Below are 21,254 nucleotides of genomic sequence, written 5' to 3' on the forward strand. Positions count from 1 at the left end.
GCAAAGAAACATTGCTACAACTCCTCTCTGAACGTTTCCCCATGAGCTACAATTTAACTAATCCCCCAGTACAGCAACAGACAAAAGAATGTACTCACTGTCCCCCAAAAAGTTGCATTCCAAGGAGGGCAAAGACGACGATGAAAAGGAAAAGAAGAAACAGTAGGCTGATGATGGACTTCATGGAGCTCAGAAGGGAGACCACGAGATTGCGCAGCGAAGCCCAGTACCTGCAGGAGGGAACACACAGCTATCAGTGACCTGGAGAGAGAGAGCAACGTAAGTATCAACACATCTGCCAGCTCACACGACGCCAGCGGGTGACACATGATATCATTTTCCATAACACGGTCTCCCGGTGTTGAGCCAATATCACACGGTGGTAGAGAAAACGAGCTGAAACCCACTGTAAACAGTGGTTCTCCAGCTCGTTTTCCGAGTCTTTGAACTGTAGACGTCCATTAAGGGGTGTGAAAACATACCAGGACGGCGACACCAGCCTCAGCAAGCTTTTTTGGGAAGAGGGAGGGAGCTTGGGGGCGGGGGGGGGGGTGGGGGGGGGGGGTTCAAAACTGCCTCATATGTACTTCTCTGCACGAGGCCCCGTCCTTTTCAAGGCTCCTCCTCCTCCTCACAGCCGGTGAGATTGTCCTTCAATATGCAGGAGTGAGACGAGCTTGCCATCTAATTCTAATTCAGTCCCCAGAACCAGAAAAACGCAACATATTTGCAGAGGAATAGGCCTAATCTGGTGGAAAGGATGAGCGAAATTTAAATGCTGCCTGCATTTTTCTTTAACGTGTTTACACTTTGCAAAATGTTGTCCTTTGCCACAATTTTTGCAAAAAGTGTTCTGTTAGAAAAAAAAATCCATCTACACATTTAATTTCATAGGAGGATTCTTTCACTGCCAATGGATTTTTGAAGATGTTTTTCTCAAAAACAAGTCGTATATGATTTTGTTCTTGAAATGTGTTTTTAAAGTCACAATTTGTTCCCAAATTATAACATTTTGACGCAAAAAAAAAAGTCATGATTTTCGCACTGGGGAACTGCACAACTTCAGACCCTTATAGGGGCATATTTACTCGAAAGTGGCAAAGCTTGTTCTAAAGCCAAGAAACCTAACAACAAGCTTTGTCACTTTAGAAACGCAGGGTTGCATCATATTTACTAGAATATGGTGCTGCCTTGCGTTTCCCCCCTGCGCTAAATTAAGCTGCCTAGCGCCAATGCAGGCACCCGTGCACCATAGTGCAAGGGTGCCTGTGTTGAGGGGAAGATTGTTTATGTGTAGGAAGGGGCATGTGCAGGAAGGTGCCCCTTCCTACACATAAACAATCTTTAAATGCCGTTTTGTAACTTCTATGTGTACTGCTTAAGGCAGCACACATAGAAGTTGCAAAATAGCATTTTTTTTAATGATGTTTATTAGCAGGAAAGGGGACCTTCCTGCACATTTACAATCATTGGTATTTTGCTGTTTCTATGTGTGCTGCCCATTGAAGCACACATGGAAACCGCAAAATGAGGAGAAATAAAGCATTTCTCCTAGTTTCACCTGTTTAAGACCAGGTTTTCCCTGGTCATAATTTTGGCGCTGCCTCCTATTTACGCTGCTCTTGTGAATAGGGGAATGCGTCAAAACCAATGGGTGTTGCGGTGGAACGGCCACCACAACACCCATTGCCTGCCCCTTTCACGCTAAGTGTAGCATGAAAGGCGGCCTTATTGACAAGGCAGCGTGAAGCCACGTTAAGTGGCTTAACACTGCCTTGTATATAAGGCAAAGCTCCTATCGCCATCACAACGTCACTAAAAGTGACATTGTGATTGCAATAGGGGCTTGTAAATATGCCCCATAGTATGGAGTCTTATTGCATTTGGTTTTGAGGGCAGGCTGGCGCATTAGTATAAGCTTTGCTTTTGCCAGCATCCTTGTCAAGATATGTGCCATTTACGCCATTGTTGCAAAACACACATGGTTTAGTATCTAATCCATCCCGAACAGAGAAGCCCAGTCCGCTTGTGCTTACTCCGATCAAACTAGTTTCTCCTGCTTCTTCTGACAACGGATCAGATTTGGACTTTGGGGTCCTGAAAAGAACCAGATGCAGTCTTACAGAAACTAGACTACTGTTTAATTTGTAAAAAAAAATAAGTACCAGGGCCATCTTCAGGAGGCCACCGCAGTTTGCACTACACATTGCCACTGTACTTACACAACTTCTAACCATCACACTGTCAGAGGCAGCCAAAGCTTTAAGAATGGCTTGGGTGGCAGGTACTATTTGTTTTATTAATGTATATTGATTTAACCAATAACTGAGTTTTTGCTCATCTTTAAATCACACAGACAGCGCCACAATGCGGCAGCTGTCATAAGTTCAGGTTCAGACAATTAAGTGCCGGTGCCAAGCACCGTAAACCACCACTAAAATTAAGCACGGAACTAGACTCCCTTGCATATGAAAGGCAGACATGCAACCAGCACTGTCATACTATGACACACTAGATTCAAAGGACAGTGGTGGGACCAGACAATATCACATTAATGACCTGTGGGTCGAGTGGGTGATACAGACTGGCACATCATCAAAGGAATACCGGATTCTGTTCAAAGACATGGGACAGGTCTGGGGACATCTTGGAAGCTGTTCAAGTACCACAGTTTTACGGCAGCTATCTGGGGTGCACCAAAGCACCAGAACACCAACCCCATTGCACTTTAGAGCATAAAAGTACATATTTAAGGGGCTCAGTACACACCTCTTAGGAACATATGTGGCATCAAGGAGTTAGGGGGCACTTAGAGAAGAGCCGTAAGGACTAAGGAAAGGCGACTTGGGGAAAGATGGTCAGTCAGACAGGTAGGGAAGACAAGGAAAGAGCAAGTGTGAGGCCTGAAAAGAGTGAAATGGGAAATAGAGAAAAATACCAAACAGAGGGAAGGAAAGAGCGACAAGATCAGAAACTGATTTGCCAAAGGAAGGGGATAAGAGAAAGGGACTGTAGAAAAGTTAGAGAGCTTGGAAAAAAACAGAAAGCAAACATACAAGAAAGAAAGAGGTGGATGTTTGAGAGATGTAAAGAATAAGAAAGCAAGCAGAGGGCAGGGCGTAATTGCTCGCACTGGTACACATGCTTTGCATTCAAGGTAACTTACTTTGTAACTTTGAAGATTCGCAATAACCTGAGAGCTCGTAACACACTTATTCCAAAAGATGTTCCGGGTTTCACAACAGCCCAAATCACCTCGAAGATGCTCCCGATGATGACCTGCAGGATGGGAAACGAGAATGTGAGATCACCAAATCTATCTATCTATCTATCTATCTATCTATCTATCTATCTATCTATCTATCTATCTATCTATCTATCTATCTATCTATCTATCTATCTATCTATCTATCTATCTATCTATCTATCTATCTATCTATCTATCTATCTATCTATCTATCTATCTATCTATCTATCTATCTATCTATCCATCCATCCATCCATCCATCCATCCATCCATCCGTTTGTTTGTCACTCTCTCTCTCTCTCTCTCTCTCTCTCTCTCTATATATATATATATATATATACAGACACACACACATATATATATTCACAAAAAAACCATAGGTTTCAGGAGCGTTATAGTTAGCTGGACATTTCCCTCGTACAAAACCCTAGAAATTCCCCTGTTATAGTTAGTTCAGCTAACTATAACTCGCGCCCCCGCAATGCACTGCTGATGATGTCACATATTACATCACTCATGACATGGTCAGTGACATCACTGATGACATCTCAAATGACATCACTGATGACATCATCCATGTGATAAATTAGTGCATCTTCTCACACCCTAATATAACCTTTGATACACCGACTCAAAATTTCAGACGGCCATTTTGAAAACCATTGATACTCCAATACCAATAATTACATACCCACTCATTAACTCTTAGGTCTACATACACTTCCACTCACTCACCTGTACAGTCACTCATACTTACAGTCACTCCGTACAAGACTATCATATGCATTTATACACCTATATAGAAACTCACACACCGCCAATCATCCATTGAGGTACTGACACACCTAGTCAGTGGTGCAAGTAATTAAACAAAGTCCAATTTACTCACCTATACAGTTAAACACACTCAAGTTCACTTACTCATAAAAATAGTACCACATTCTTACGCTCTTATACAATCATTGATACAAGCACACACTCATCCATACAGCCACTCTCACAATCACACACTCTCACATATACCCACTTATATACTCTTACACACATATATACTGCCTTTAACATATGTAGTTAGTCACACATGTACCACTGAGCTATACATTCAATCACTAACACACCCATACATACACTCACCCAACCATACAGTCCATCACAGATGCACTCTTAAAACCATGCACCCATAGAATCACCCACTCACACATCTATGCATAGAGTTACACACACCCTACCCACACAAACACTCAGGCACCCATACAGATACTCATACAACCAATCAATAACCCATATAGACACTCATATAGCTATTCACAAAACCATGCAGCCACTTATACACCTACACACAGACACATACAGACATTCACACAGTTTAGTCACTAGTCTGCAGTAAGATACATTTGATGACTCACTTATAGAGTCAGTTACACACCTAGAAAATCATCCATTCACACACTTGTACACCCACTCATTCTTCAACAGACCTTTCCCTATATATATTAAACATATTAAAACTGTACAGAAACATATACTCACTGGATGATGTCATCAGTGATGTCATTTGAGATGTCATCAGTGATGTCATCAGTGATGTCACTGACCATGTCATGAGTGATGTAATATGTGACGTCATCAGCAGTGCATTGCGGGGGCGCGAGTTATAGTTAGCTGAACTAACTATAACAGGGGAATTTCTTGGGTTTTGTTCGAGGGAAATGTCCAGCTAACTATAACGCCCCTGAAACCTATGGTTTTTTCAGTGAATTTCTAAGGTTTTTTAAATGTCAATTCCTAACTATAACGCCCCTGAAACCTTTGGTTTTTTCAGTGAATTTCAAAGGTTTTTTAAATGCCAATTCCTAACTATAACGTGCATGAAACCTATGGTTTTTTCAGTGAATTTCAAAGGTTTTTTCAATTCTAATTCCTATCTATAACTTATCTCTAAAGATATCATGTTTAATGATTTTGATTGAATTTCTATATTTTTCAAATTCAGTGTGTCAATTTCATTAATTATGTGTTTTAAAAAATACTTTATCACCATTTTTTAAACTTATTTTTTCAATTAATTCTTTTAAAAATTAAAAAATATTATTTGAATTGAATGGGTTTTTCAAACATATTTTTTATATTTTTCAAAATATTTTTTTAACTATATGTTCAAAACTTTATTTTATATATATTTTTTCCATGTTTTTGGATCCGCGCACCCTATGCGCACCGTTCTCGATCCCGACGCGTTAGCATCCGCGCATGGTACGAGTTGGGTATGTGTTAAGTGCACGATCGCGATGCGACTGGTACGCGACTCCCAGCCTATACGCGACACGTCCGATGTACGTAACACAACGTTTACGCGCTTCCGCGATGCGTCATGTGCGTCTATGACGCGGTAGGTGCGCGGATCCCGCAAAATATTTAACATTTTAAAAAACATATATATATATGTATTTCATGTGAATATTAATTGAAGACAAACTGTAAACTAGTCTTAAAAGTAATATATTTTTACAACGAATCCTATATTTCTTTTTAATTCAATTTCGCGGATGCGCGCTGGGTACAAAACACTTAAGCTTGATCTTTATCTCCCAACAATTTCAATTTTTTTCCCTTGGATCCGCGCAACCAACACGAGAGAATCCGTGCACCCAACGCGATAAGATGCGCGCACCCTGCGCGCATTTCGCCGTTTTTTGTTTTTTTTTAAAGGGGGCCCCTGGGGGTCCTTCTGGGACCCCCTAAGCACCTCTAGAGGGTCAGAGTATTTCCACTCTGCCCCCTTTATATGTTTTACACACTTATTCCCCTTGCTTCTTCAGCTTCGCTTCTACCGAGGCAGAAAATGACCGCCAACAGTTCCTGGTTTCGAATGTAGACAGACACTCGACAGCCAATTAGCATTCAGCGCGCAATCAGGAGGGTGCGCGCTCGGTTCGGGGAGGGTGCGCTTACGGTGCGGGTAGGGTCCACGGATCCTCCCCGGCCATAGATATATATGTACTTTTAACTCTAATTTTCTCAGGAACTACTGAACGGATTCACACCATTTATACAAAAGGCACGAGTCTGAACTGAGGACTACCTCTTTGCCAAATTTGATGTAATTCCGTTCAGCAGTTCGGGCTGTAGCTGCAACAACAGATCCTATGGGAAATTGCATGGGGAAAACGCGTTTTGGGACCCCCCTTTTTTCTCGGCCCTCGCTTGACGAATCACCACAAAACTTTCAGGGTAGGAGCGGAGCGGAGCTGGCCAAAAGTTTGGAAAATTTCGCGAAGATTCGTCAACCGGCGCCAGACTTATTGGGAATAGAATGTTGCGGATTTCCTATGGAAAATAGGTCCTAACTATAACTATCTACTGGCGACCGCCAGTAGATAATATATATATATATTCACTGAACAAAATCATGAGTGATGTAATAGGCGAGGTCAGAAACAGGGCATTGCGGGAGTGTAAGTTATAGTTAGCTCATGTAACTAGACGCTGAATTTCATTGGTTTTGTACAAGTGAAATCTGTGCTTAACTATAACGTCCACGTAACCTTTGTTTTTTTCAGGGAATTTGTAAGGTTTTTTAAAATTCTATTTCTCTATTATAACGTTTCTTTTCCTTTTTGAGAAATTAATTATTGAACTCGTTTGCAAGAGAGATTGTACTTCCACATCGAAAAGCGAAAGTTGGTATTTCAGTACTGGTTTTGAAGGGATTGATAGAGAATGACCTTTGAACTGGAGAGCACTGCCGGACTGGACTATTTATAGGATCGATCCATCAATTCATAGTTGTTGTTTTCCGCTCTATCAGAGTAGGTAACAGATAAGAAGAAGGGAACCAGTCACTGTTTTGACTGGGAGAGCGACTTTATGTACAAGTAGAGGTGTTACTGGCGTCTTCCTCTACCATTTTTGAGCTGGTCTTGAGACTGCTATTGGTGTTGCTGGGATTGAGTTTGGGAGTGAAAGGAACATAGATGGAACAGAACTCTGTCTCAGCTGATATCTCGAATCACTCTTTTTGTATTGAGATCAATAACTTTTTTTTCTTCTAAGTCAACAACTTTTAAGATCTCTGACTATTTTTTTTTCATATGCTCCATTTCCTCATCTGTAGGAGTAAACAGAAATGCTCCGGTAAAACGCAAATTTATGATTTTTAATTGAGCCTCTGGCTGTAAAGATGTTAGAGTGAGCCTGGAGGCAGAACTCTGTCACTACTAAATAAGCTGAGTGTACTGCAGTGCTGACTGACTGGTTGGAGGCAGTCTGCCCCTCTTGGACAATTTCTAAAAAGACTTGTTTCATTTCCTTACCAAGATCAAAAGAGGCTACTGTAAGGCTCTGCCTTATCTTCCTAGCAAAGCTGATTCACAGACTTTCCTGCCCACAGCGTTTAACCACTTACTCTCCATCTCTGGTGGAATGGATGTCTCAGGTACAGTGCATGTCTTTTTCTCACTGCAAACACTATGACTGAGTCAGATTCGGGCTGTTACCTAAGGTGGACTAGGTCTTGCTCAGAAGATTTGCATTTCCACAAAAGTCTAGCTGTTGCTGAGTTTACCATCGCTGCTGATAAGTATTTGTCCTTATCAACTGAGGACATTCTTACAGGTGATTCCACAGGTGATATCAGTGTGTAAGAAGAAAAAGAATGACCACTCGATGTTGAAGGAGTAAAATATGCCTATTTTATTCTTGTTTATCTCTCAGGATTAGCCTGTAGTAGCTCTTGAGAAATTGGCAACATTGTTTGTGGTCTGAAAGGTCCAGGAGACATAGATGTGCATCTATGGACCATCAAAGGGTCAAATGGGTGTATAGAGCACAGAGACACTATTGGAACTGGCGACATAGGAGGTCTTGGAAGAAGCTACAGAGGTTCAAATCAGATCTTTAGCTGGAATAATCATTCCTACAACCAGTAAAGGGTAAGGAAGTTCCGATGGAAGAGCATCATGTGATGAAGTGGAAAAAACTAACGATGAAGCAATTCTCAAATTCGATCTTCTTCATGCCGGTCTCCTTGAACAGATCTCAATGTTGTTATTCCAGACATAATTTCCTTGACAGCAATCTATGTTGTTTCAATGTCGAATGTCATGACGACGACTGAATAGACATTGAAGGTCAAGATTTTTGGTGTAGGAGTAGTGGTGTTCGTGAAATCCCACGTCTGCACCTCAGGCATCAACTTTGACTGTGCCGTCAAACTCCTCAATAGCGAGCATGTTGGTGCCGATGGTCTTGATATTGGCATGTGCTCCAGAGTGACAGGAGTGTTTTAGCGATGTTATTGATGTTCCTTTCCCTCCTCTCTTTAAATCTTCCTCTGTGGGAGTCTTTTTCATGAAGGGGATTAGTTTCAGAAGAGTGAGCTCCTTTGTTTTGTATTCCCTGCGTCTTCCTCTCTTCCTGCACTCTGAGGTTTTTTGAGTCACTTGCTGTTGTTTTTTTATAACATTCGCAATCTTTCCCTGAATGTCTGGCTGACGGCACATCACAGGTAGCATAAGGGTGTGAAGCAGCCTTTTTTCTTTCCACGTGAAGTGAATTTCAAGAAAACAGATGGCATTTTCTGAGAAAAAATCCCTTACATGTAGACATACATTGTAGGAAAATGTAAATAGATGTTGAAAACGTTGAATGAACAATATGAAACTTCAGTACTGAAGTAAACTTTCAAGAAAAACTGCGTAGTTAACTCTTGAAGTGTTGTGAGATCTTCTACGCATGAGCCAGAAAGAAGAACTGGTACTGTGAGGCAAACTGCCAGTACAGTGCATGATGGGACAGGAACACCGATGGATTCTTAAAGGAACAGGGAACTTAATGGGTATCTTGACTCTATGGCTTGACAGGCACCTTTTACCTCCATTTTTGTGAAAAAGAGGGAGGTAAAATGTTATTTGAGACACTCATATACATATCTTCAGCTAGCTGCTGAAATGTGGTCTTGACCTTTTTTAAATGGGGGTTCTCCCTCTCTGAAAAAATGCTAGAAAAACTGTACTGTTTTTATAATGGAAGAGGTGCCACCAGACTGTTCAACAAAGAGGTGTCTACCTCCAACTACAGATGGACTTAATATATGAAGGAAGTGTTCCGGGGTCCCCGCGCATAGTCGTGAATATTCTAATTACTATTGACTATCAGTGAGGCTCCTGCGATGCAGAACATTAGGAAGAATACGGCACTGGTAAAAAAAAGATCTTCCTACTGGCAGGACCAGCATCAGGAGGCTGCCAACCACGAGTGGGGAGAAGGTGAGACCTACATTACTGCACAGACCAACTAGCTAACCCCACACAAGAACATACTTCACACACATAATATCTTCAACTCAAGCAAACATATACAGTCAGCTTCTCAATGAGAGTAGGCACTTACTGCACAGTCGAAGCAGTTGAATGAAGAGTGAAAGTAAGGCCTCGATCCCAGCCCATATATTTTTATAAACATTTCGGACATAAAGAGTCCCAAAAAAATGAATTCTGCAAAGTCTGTAAGAGAGAGAGTGAGAAAAACACATGGCAGTTAAAGCAAGAGAAATTATGGCAGTGTCTTACTAGGACATACGTCTTAAATAGTTTAGGTAATATGCAGTGATCCTCTTTACATACTCACATTGGATTGCATCTCAAAATAATTCTGCATAGCAAAACACAATCCCATGCCACTCCATGCAGAAAACCTGAGCCCCTTCATGCTTTACCCTGACGAGAGATGAGCGAGACTAAGAGGGGGGAATATCCGCTCTGAATATATACACCAGCAAAGAGGGAGTGCACCAACCCATAGCAACATCCTCACTAACATGGATATGCATACAAATCCATTATTCTCACCGCCGAACTCTGGGGCTGATTATGATGGCTGTGAACCCGCCACAGGCAGGCTGCCGGTGGCGGGTTAACTGCCATCGTAAGGCCATTCCCCACCCACCAGAAAAGGATGGCGGGCGGTGTGCTGGCCGGCGGAAAGCCCGTCTGCCACGGGTCCAACAAAGGCAATAGTTTTGATTGCCCGTCAGACCCGCTCCGCATCCCTAGAATGGTGGTGGTGCCTAGCTGGCACCGTCCGCCACATTAGGATGCTGCATCTCCGCCAGCCTTTCCATGGCGGTTCCCCCGCCATGGAAAGGCTGGTGGGGTTTGACTTTGGGGACTGTTGCAGGCCCCCCTGTGCAGGGACACTTTCGTTTTGCACTTGGGGGGCACCTATGGTGCCCCACATTTCCTTGCACCATGTGGCAGGCACCTCGTGGTGCCTGCCACGTAGTTCAGGGAAAAGCAAAACCTGCATTTTCAACATTGCGGCTGGTGCTGCAGCTAGCAGCACCCACTGCAATGTTGAAACTGCCTTTTGCGGCCGCCGTGGTGGCAGCCGAATTGTAATTTGAGGTGCGGGACCACTGCAATATAGGCGGGTGGTCCCAATCTCGGTGCGATTGCGGACGGACTTATGCCCGTCCACCATCGTAATCAGCCTCTCTGATCAGATTCAAAGATGACCCTACCATATTTAGTTTTAAATATACTAAGGGTTGGACAGACACAAACCTGGGGCAAAAGGCCACATACAAAAAGGGGGTACAAAACATTAGCCCATGTTTGGTCTTACAATACTCTCTGTTCTGAGAAATACTTCATGATTTGCCTTGAAGTGGTCTACAAACTTGGGGAAGGAGTTGTACAATGGGAGTTCTACATGGCTCTTTAAAGTTGGTGAACCCTGTATTGGGCTTGGTGGTGCCTTTTACTCTGGGGAAACTCTTTAATGGATGTGTAGTGTTGTACAAAACTCTAAAGTGAATCTCAAAGTGCTCTCTGTATATGTGGAACACAATAATAGAGAATAAAGCACATTTTTTAGTAGGAAAACTTTACAAGGGGATTTGTAGTGCATTGCAAGCTGGGTGAAACTTAATAATGTTTCTTCTAGGCCATCTAACTAGGAGACACTCTAAAACAGGCCTTGTAGTGTTCTCTGCATTGGAAGGCAACCCACAATATGTCAAACAGTGCTTTCTCAGCTGGTACAAATTTACCTTGGGACTTACCGGTGAGTGCTCTGTGAAATCGTAGACAGCTTTTTTTCCCTCTAGTTTTATATAGCGCAAACTCGACCTGAACGATCCAGAGCGCTTTACATGGGCACCAGCAGCATTACAGGCGGACACATTAATTTTTAGGCACCGGAGTTTAAGTGATTTGTCCAGAGTCACAGGATGTTTGAGCCTCTCGCCAGACTCGAACCTGGTTTCCCAGTTTCAAAGTTGGCTGCTCTAGTTGATTGGATATTATTGTGTAGCATTTACAGTGACCCATAAGTGGGTGAATGTTTAGTTTAAGCTTAAGAATGGTGGTTCATTAGAAGAGTCTGTAAAATGAGCAATACTGTGTTTACTGAACTGGGCGAGGATTTTGGTTGGTTCAGCACTATCAACACTGGGAAAAGCGTTAAAGCTGATTACTGTGGTGCTTTTTCAGCTGTGAGAGATTGCACAGTGAGCATTCCAGTGCTTTTTGAACTTGAGAAAATCTGGGACTAGTTTCACAGAGCTGATTGAATGGAGAGAAAACCAAGCTGGTTCTTAAAGCATATTCAAATCAAGTGATCCCCAGGTTATAACTTGCAGAGTTCTCGGAATGAGAAAACATTCTGGGTTGGACTTTGTTATGTTGTTCACTACTTTGTCCCCCCTCCTCCTCCGTACCCTCCTCCCCCCTGTCATCAGCTGTACGTTCTGGAATGTTTACAGGCGACAGCTGATGACTGCACAGACAGAACGCTCCGCCCTATTCCTCCTGACTGACCTGCATCTGTATGTGTTGGAAGCTTTTGAATAAACTTCTACATAATTTACCACTTGTGTGGAAGTCATCTCAACACATTTTAAGAACACTCTGAATTAGATGAACCCCTGGTTGGGTTTCTCTGAATTGTCAAAACCTTTGTTGGGTCATAGCTCTCTGGTTTTGTAGAAGTCAGGTTTGGGTGTCACAGAGCTCTTTGAAAGATAAGGAAGAAAAAGTGATTTACTTGCAACTACAGATCTTTGCCACTGGTAACATTCATCATTCACAGATGCACATACTTTAATTATTCCCTGCTGTTTTACTCAGCAGAAATGTTCAATCAGCAAGGACAGTATGCACACATTTAAGATGATACTTTAATCACCTATTCTCCTCATTGTTTGAGCTGCTAGGCAGCCAAAGGTGTGGAAAGGCTCTGAACTCTACTTCTCCAAAAGCCACCCTGACTTAAATGAGTAAGATCACTGCAAGACGTTGGATTATTATTTGTGCAGGATGTTAGTCATGTGCAAGTAATAATTTCACAATTGTCTCCTTACTGTGACCTAATACCCCACTGTAGCACTTGACTTTCTCAGGGTAGCGAAGCAGAGCAGTCGAAGGCCTACTCAGGGAAGGTAGTATGGGTCAGTAATTTCCATTGGCTGACATGCAATACCAGCACTATAAGAAATAAGCTTATTGGTTGAGGGGGGTGGAAGCCCCATTTAGACAACAATCAATATCCTGTAAATTAACCTATGCTTAACCCTCTGGTAGCTTAGCACAAAGCAGTCAGGCTTAACTTAAAGGCAATGTGTAAAAAGTATTTATGCAGCATACAACCTGTAATAAAGTGAAAACATAACACAAGAAAAACCCCAAACCAATTCAGAACAATAGAGTAAATTTTAATAAATAAAGTGATAACAGAACAACAAAAAATCCAACCAGCAGAACCAGAGATATTCACTTTTAACATTTTGAGTAAATATAGAGCCTAAAAGCACAAAGTGCCCCTCACTGTCATCTGGTCAGCCTAGACTGAGGGAAAGTCAAAAGTTGAGGCTGATGGTAATAGAGCATGAGCCAGTTACAGGTACCATGTTAGCTCCGCTGAAAAAGTTACCTTCTCAAAGTCCAGCGTAAAGTGTTTTGTTTGCAGTAGTAGAGGAGGCCGCAAGAAGCAGGGAGAGCAGCGCGGATGGTCATCGCTGGGCTTGGCGTCACAGAAGACTGTTGCTGTAGTGCGAAGATCTGGTCGGGTGTCGCCCCATTTCTCTGCTGCATGGGCAGCCAAAATCACAGAGACCTATGTGAATTCCATTCTATCAGAGTATCTGACCGCTAATAATCTTCTGGTTTCAGGCCGGGCCATAGCACGGAGTCAGCACTTTTAGCAGTTACAGAACATCTTTGGTCAGCTGCTGATGAGGGTCGAACATCGGCGCTGATTTTGTTAGATCTGAGCGCCGCGTTCAACACGGTGTTGCATGACATAATGCTGAGACGCCTTGCGGAGGCTAGAATTTTGGGCTCAGCTTTGGATTGGCTGGGCTCATTTCTCCATGAGAGGTCATTTACGGTTATTGCCCCCCCGTTTGACTCTGGCAAACATCCAGTTAAACAAGGGGTGCCTCAGGGCTCCTCCTTCAGCCCCCTATTGTTCAACATATATGTTCAGCCTCTAGCGGCAGTTGCCAGCAGTAGAGGTCTGACCATGGTCTCCTACGCTGACGATACTCAGTTGGTGGTGGCACTCTCTAATAACACCGAGCAGGATGCCCTTAAGTTTCAGGGCGACCTTGCAGCAGTGGCCGAGTGGATGAACAGCAACTGCCTCCAACTGAACTCTAATAAATCTGAGGTATTGTTAGTGGGTAGGGACCATGGTCGGTGGAGTGATCTCTGGTGGCCAACTAGCCTCGGCAAGCCCCCTTCCCCTAAACAGGTAGTAAAAAAAAAACCTCGGGGTATGGCTTGATTCCTCTTTGAACTATCAAGTCCAAACGGAAAAAAACGGCTGGGACATGTTTTGGACTCCTTCGGGGGCTTAGACCACTGTTAGGCCTTTTCAACGTCTCTACGCGTCAGGTCACCATTCAGGCGACGGTCTTATCTATACTTGACTATGCCTGCTCCCTTTATTTAGGGTCCAACAAGGCGGAGGTCCTGAGGCTGCAAAGGGCACAGAATGCAGCCGCCAGAACACGTCTAGATCTCCGCAAATTCTGCTCTGTGTCTAATGCTATTCGCCGTCTGCACTGGCTACCTGTAGCCAGACGCATTGAATTCAAAGCCTTATGCATCACCTTCAAGGTTTTTAAATTGGCCTCGCCTCCCGTTCTGGCTGATCTCTTGCTGCCTTATATCCCCTCACGACATCTTCGCTCACAGGGTCAGCATTTGGTGGTGGTTCCCCGACCCCGTAGAGTTCGGTCTAGTGGCCTCTCCTTTCGCTACAGAGCCGCCACCCTTTGGAACTCGCTCCCTGTGCCGGTCCACGGCTTTGACAACTACTTGGCTTTTAGAAAGGCCATTAAGACCTATCTTTCGCCCTGCCCCTTAGTTTTTCTGGCGGGCTCTTTGCTGTGTTTGTCTTTCCTGCATTAGCGACGGGACGCCCCCCTGTTGGGGCAGCTGTCGCGCTTTACAAGCTAAGATAACATAACATGGTTATTGCTGGATCTTCAGGTTGGTGGTCACCATGGTTTGTCGCTGTAGCTTGAAGCGCAGATCTCGCATTGCCGGTTGTAGCTGGTGGTCACAATAGTGCGATGAGCAAGGTTTACCAGAGCTTCGCAATGGTGGTTGTCACATGCAGCAGAATCTTGGCGCGAACGAGTCAGTTTACAGTCGCACCAAACGCAAAACTTCAGGATTTCACCTTTCTTCACAGGAGGAGCTCAACTGATGCTAGCCAAGGATCCAGGACCTGGGGAAGCAACTTTGAAGTTCAGGAACTCACTCCAACAGACGCCATCAGGGATCTGGAAGGTTTAGTTGCAGGTCCAGTGCAGCAGTTCAGCTGGGCTGTTGTGGGGAGGCAACTGGAGCTTGTTGTGTCCCTGTAGCTTAGACACGAGATCAGCCAACTGAGACCTTGTAGTGACTAAGGTAGCCTGGAATGAAGGGGGGAGGTCCAGTCTTCCTTATTAGAATACAGGCCTCAAGCAGGTGGGCAGCCCTCTGGGGATCAAGGCCGCCCTCAAGCAACAGGGCAGTCCTCTGGTAGCAACAGTGCAGTCCTCTGGGGAACAAGGCAGGTCTCATTCTGTAACATCCACCGGTCCAGGAGTGTACTAATGAGTACCTCTGGAGGTCCAACATTTATACCTGGTAACAGCCTTCTTCTCTTCCCCTATCAAGGCATCAAGAGGTCAGGGGTGAGAAAAGACTATAGTCATGTTCCTATGTGTGTGTGGGAGGGAAAGCCCTTTAAATTGTAAGTGGCCATGGGTACAGCTCTACCCCCAACCATCCTTGCACGGTGGTCCATCCTATCCACACCTAATCCCCTTTTGGGTCACTCTTTGGAAGGAATATACAAACCCCAAAAGCAGAGCCATTCACAGTCATGTGATCCAGGATGCTGGCAGAAGGCACAAACAGTTAGGAGATAAAAATGCCAAATGTGACATTTTCGGAACCTCGATTTTATCATTAAATAGGATTTTAAATTACAATTCATGAGTGTAAAAACATATTTTTATCTGCTCCCAATCAAATGCTATCACTTATTAAATGTAATAAGGCACCCCCATGTTAGTGAATGGCAGACATAGGCCTAACAGCTATGAAAAATGACTTTAGGAGTTTTCAGTACCAGGACATGTGAAACCTAAACCCATATGTCCAACTTTTTAAATACAAAGCACCCTGCCCTATGAGCCTTTAGGGCCTACCTTAGGGGTGACTTATATGTATTAAAAAAGGTTTAGGGGTGTGGCCAAGATGGCGGCGAGGTAGGACGCTTCTCGCTACCTCTCCCACCGCCCGCCGTACATAGCACCGTCCCTCGGCCCTTCCAAGCTTTAAGGCAGCATACAGGGTGCAGACCCCTGAGACTCCGGGGTGTCCAGAGGTGAAGTGCAGAGCCGCCCTGGGGACCTGCATCGAGTTCGGGTCCCCGAGGCAGCATCGCTGATCCCGTGGCAGCGTCCCCAGCACAGAGAGCCGCGGCCGGAGCTGAGGCGGGCCCGAGACGGAAGTCGTGGCTGCGAGCTGCAGCGGGAGGGCCACGCTGCTTAGTGAAGGACCCTCACGGTTGAGAGCAAGCGGCAGGCGCCACAGGGCACGGAGGAGCACGCCCCCAAGTGTGGAGCCGAGGCAGCGGCCCGGTCCTGGAGGGCCTACCCGCCATTTTGGATTAACAGACTCCAGGGTGCACTGAAGAGGAGGTGAGTGGCTGCCTGCGAGTCAGCGGGTGGTGGGCGAGTCCTGCGACAGGCGAACCAGGGAATCGGGGACAAGTGCATTCCCCGCCGCGGCCTTCGTTCCCGCAGTGCACTGGTGCTGCGTGACTGGGAGACGGCCCGCAGAAGCTGCCCAACGCCAAGGCCACGGTTTGAGCCCTGCAAGCAAGCGCGTAGCAGACCTGAGGCCTCCCCACGCGCGTAGGAGCACCGTGAAGGGCAAGGCCGGAACACACCAGGAGTGGCCTGGTGGGAGCTAGCAGAGTCGGCAGCGAGGTGTCTGGGTTTACCGGAGCGGCTCCGCGCCGCGGGTCGGAGGCTGGGGCTGGACGCCTGGGGCCTGCCAAGAGCGGCAAAAGGTTTTGGCGGCTGTGGCCCACATCTGAGGAGCACTTGGGCACTGCGACCCCGCTCCGCAGCACAGCAGCACAAGAGGTGCGATCAGGCACCCGACGGTCGAGCCTCGACGATGAGGAGGCCCCGCCACAGACCTCGATGGAGAGCCGCTGGAGTGGGTACCGACCCGCCTAGGTGGAGGAAGTTACTGACAGACGGCGGACAGGCGGACAGGCGGGAGCCCCACAGGTCGGGTGAGCGGTGAGCTGGGAGCGATGGCAGCAGGATGAGGGAAGAAGGATCACGCTCTCAAAGACATGCTCACCAAACCAGGAGGCAGTGCTCTGTCAGAGCCTTCAGCCACAGAGGGTCCATCCCCTGTCCTGTCGGCCAGCGCAGCAGAGGAGCCGGTGACTCGAGCCTTCTTGGAGTCCCTTTTCTCAGAGCTCAAAGAGGACATACAGGCAATCAAGAAAGACCTGGCCTCCAAAATCAAAGAGATCAGGCGGGACACCGATACTCTTGGCGAAAGGGTGGCTGAGCTGGAAGACAGAGGCGATGCACGGGAAGGAGAGGCAGGGTCCATTAGACAGGAGATTATCCGCCTCCAGGAGCAAAACGTTGATTTGCAGGCCCATCTGGATGACCTCGAGAATCGCTCTCGGAGGCACAATATTCGCATCAGGGGAGTGGCAGCAAACGCCGAAGGGGGGGACATATTTGGCTTAGTCAATGACCTTTTCAATCATATTTTGGGCAATACCCAGGACGCTGCTATCAAGATAGATAGAGTACACAGAGTGGGAGCTCCGCGCTCGGACAAAGCCCCCCCAGCAGACGTCTTAGTATGCATACACGACTTCCAAACGAAAGAAGAAATCATACGGAAAGCACGAGCGAAGCACCCCCTGAGCTTCCGTGGTCATTCTCTCACCATCTTCCAGGACCTATCTGCGCTCACGCTGCAAAAACGCAGGGACTTTGGTCCTATCACTTCCCACCTAAGGAGCCAGAACAAGAGCCTACTCTTGGGGTCACCCTTTTAGAATAATCTTCCGTTGGGACGGAAGCTTCGCCAGTTGAGGTCCTTGCGGGAGGCATGCCGCCTGCTGGGATTGGAGCCACATGGACACCAAGAGGGAGACGACAACGCATCCCTGTCCAGTGGGGAGCAACGGCCTCAATAGCGCAAACGAAGCCTGACTCAGCCGAAATTGCGAGAGCCCAGCACTGGAAACCATTCCTTTAAATTTGCAAAGGCTGACGGCAATTGATCGCTCCTGGGTCCCTCTGGGATCCTCTATGAGGTGGGTTGGGGGGGAGGGCAGTGAGAACTTGGTCACACTATGAACCCCACTCACTTTCCTGAATGGCCCGGCAGGGACATTGGACTACTTCTGGTCTTCAGGCTGGGTAAACTTGTTTCCATTTGTTTCTCGTTGTTGTTTGCCTTTTATGTCCTACAGATTCTATTGGGGTAATGTTGGGATCCTCCAGCCTCCTTGCTTCTCGATCACTCGACACAACACACACAAGCACGGGGACACTGGTCTGAGGGGGGCCGAGCAATGCACACGCCGGAGATGGTACATGCCACTTGGGAGGTTATGCAGGGGCTTTGAGTATGCAGTCCTCCAATCTTAAGGTCCTCTCACTTAATGTGAGAGGCCTCAACAACCCGATTAAACGCTGGGCTGTGCTCTCGTTTCTTGAGCAGACACATGCAGATATTTGCCTGCTGCAAGAAACGCACCTACTGACTAGCGACTGGTGTAGGCTCAAATCCAGGTTTTCCCCCATACAGATGTTCTCTTCCAACACGACCAAAACAGCTGGGGTAGCCATTTTGGTCTCATGAGCCTTTGGAGGCAAAGTGATCCAGAAAGAAGCAGAAATTAGAGGCAGGCTGCTCACTTGCCGCTTTGACATTGAGGCCTAGGGGTTAGTGGTAGGCACAATTTATTTCCCCAATGAGGGACAGGTGAGCTTTTTGCATAACGCAATTAAGGAGGCCCTAGCCACTGATGAACGACACATTCTCTTAGGGGGCGATCTCAACCTGGTTTTTGATAATGACACAGACAAGTCGGCTCAACGGTACGGGCAAGTAGGTGCATTGTCGAAAGCTGGGCTTTCCCGGGTGCGAGAATCGAGCCTCGAGAATTTCTGGAGGGCTTCTCACCCGCATGACAGGGAGTATTCCTACTATTCCATCGCCCATAAAACATAAGCCAGATTGGATTACTTTCTAGACACCAGGGAGCTCTACTCGTTTGTGTCCAGCACGGAAATATTCCCAGCTGCCCTCTCGGACCATGCAGCCGTTGTGAGGCAAATGACGCTCCTGCCCCTGAGGCCATCTAGTAAGCACTGGAGACTGAGGGACATGCTTCTCCAGCGCCAGGAGGTGGTGGACCAAGTGAAACAAGACACTGGGGTCTATCTTTTCCATAACAACATCCCTGAGACTAGTATTTCCGATATCTGGAGAGTGCTTAAAGCAGTGCTTCGTGGCGCTTTCATCGCAATTTCGGTAGCAGACAATAGACTTAGGAAGCAAAAGAGAGATGGCCTCTCCCAGCGGGTCTGGGTGATAGAGAGCATACATCAACGGACAGGAGTCCCCATGGTCTGGTGGCAACTATCGGCTGCCCGTGCACAACTAGCGGCTCTGGATTTAGATTGGGCAGAATATGCCGCACTCCGGCTACAGCACACTTTTTATGTGGGGGGGACAAGTGTGGGCGTTTATTGGCAAACAGGCTCAGGGAAGAACGACAACGACAGAGAATCCAGACGATCAGTGACGCAGAGGGCCGGTTAGTGTCGGACGACGGAGCAATAGCGGAGGCATTCAGGGCTTACTACGAGGGGCTCTACGCAAGTCAGTCCCTGGATGAGGGCGGCAGCCCTAACTACCTCCTGGGTGTATAGACGCCTAAGCTCACTCCGGGACAGGCTGCGGCCCTGGTGGCAGAGATTCGTATTGAAGAGGTTATCTCGGCCATTTCTAGGTTAAAAGTAGCTAAAGCCCCGGATCCCGACGTCTTCACGGCCGCCTTCTATAAAGCCTTCTGCCCCGAGATATCCCCTCCTCTGACCAGACTGTTCAACTCCTTCGCTGCCACTGGTGCCATCCCGACCCACATGCTGGAGGTGGTTATAACGGTCATTGACAAGCCAGGGAAGAACGCTACCCACTGCAGAGCATATCGGCCCATCTCGCTGCTCAATACAGATCTCAATATCTATACGGGTATTTTGCGCAGAGGTTGGGACCCTACATGCCGGACCTGATTGACCCCGATCAGGCTGGCTTCATACCTCAACAGCAGACCAGCGATAACACCCGACGGGTCCTCCATGTGATAGTTAAAGCCTCCAGGTTCCCAGGCAACTACATGCTTATGGCAGTGGACGCCGAAAAGGCATTCAATAGGGTGCACTGGTCCTATCTGGAGCAAGTGTTGCTTCACTTGGGCTTTGGGGAGCGCTTCCGTACGCACGTCTTAAATTGCTACCGCGGGCCTACGGTCACTGTGAGAGTAAACGGGCTCCGGTCTAACCCACTTCCAATAGTGCAAGGTACATGATAGGGGTGTCCGTTGTCACCTCTGCTTTTTGTGCTGTATATGGAACCCCTAGCACATAGAGTCCGGATGAACCCACTGATTCAGGGTGTTCCATTCGCTGGAGACGGCCATACGCTGATGATGTGTTAGTGATGCTCAAGGACCCTGAGATCTCTCTGGGGCCGTTTCTGCGGGAACTAGAGGACTTTGGCAAAGTGTCGGGGTTTAAAGTCAACGTAGGGAAGTCCATGGCCCTAAACCTCTCTCTCTCTCCCCAGGTGGTGGAGCGTTTTAAGGGACAATACCCATTCCAGTGGTCCGCAGATACAATACCATACCTGGGAGTGCGACTTGCTGCCACGACTCGCGCCACAGTTGAGGCAAACTACGCTTCCCTACTGAAGCAGGTGCGCTCCAATATACTTAGATGGAAACACCATTCGATCTCCTGGTTAGGTAGGATAGCAGCCATTAAGATGACGCTCCTCCCCAAAATTCTGTACATGTTCCAAACTCTTCCCCTGTGCCCACCCATGGGTACGATCTCCAAACTACAAGCAGAAATCATGACCTTTATATGGCGAGGCCGTACACCTAGAATGAAATGGAGCCTGTGCTTTTTACCGCCCAACGAAGGCGGAGTAGGCATACCCGACCTACAGCTGTACTTCCAAGCGGCTCAACTACGACACCTAGTGGAAAGGAATCGAACAGAATCTGGCAAGCATTGGTTATTCCAAGACAGAGCAGTAGCTGGTACCTCGCTGATGAAGATTCCCAATGCCTCTCCATGGGCCACTTCTACGACGTTCAGGGGGTCCTCTTGTTCTCAAAAATTAAAGAGCACTTTGATATCCCTGAGACAGAACGCATGCTACACATG

The 21,254-nt window shown here is 46.6% G+C and overlaps 1 protein-coding gene across 13 annotated transcripts in view; it reads right to left on the bottom strand.

Annotated features, from left to right (window-relative positions):
• CACNA1A (calcium voltage-gated channel subunit alpha1 A) overlaps positions 1–21,254 on the bottom strand; it is a 1,220,168-nt gene that overhangs the window by 684,888 nt on the left and 514,026 nt on the right. For all 13 annotated transcript variants that reach the window (XM_085600715.1, XM_085600714.1, XM_085600719.1 and 10 more), the window contains 3 exons: positions 9,638–9,750; positions 3,167–3,279; positions 99–230 (listed from right to left, as the gene is read on the bottom strand). In XM_085600715.1, the coding sequence (XP_085456841.1) occupies positions 99–230; positions 3,167–3,279; positions 9,638–9,750 (358 nt within the window). The remainder of the gene's footprint in view (positions 1–98; positions 231–3,166; positions 3,280–9,637; positions 9,751–21,254) is intronic.

Source organism: Triturus cristatus, chromosome 4_2 (assembly GCF_964204655.1).
Source record: "Triturus cristatus chromosome 4_2, aTriCri1.1, whole genome shotgun sequence".
Taxonomy (NCBI): domain Eukaryota; kingdom Metazoa; phylum Chordata; class Amphibia; order Caudata; family Salamandridae; genus Triturus; species Triturus cristatus.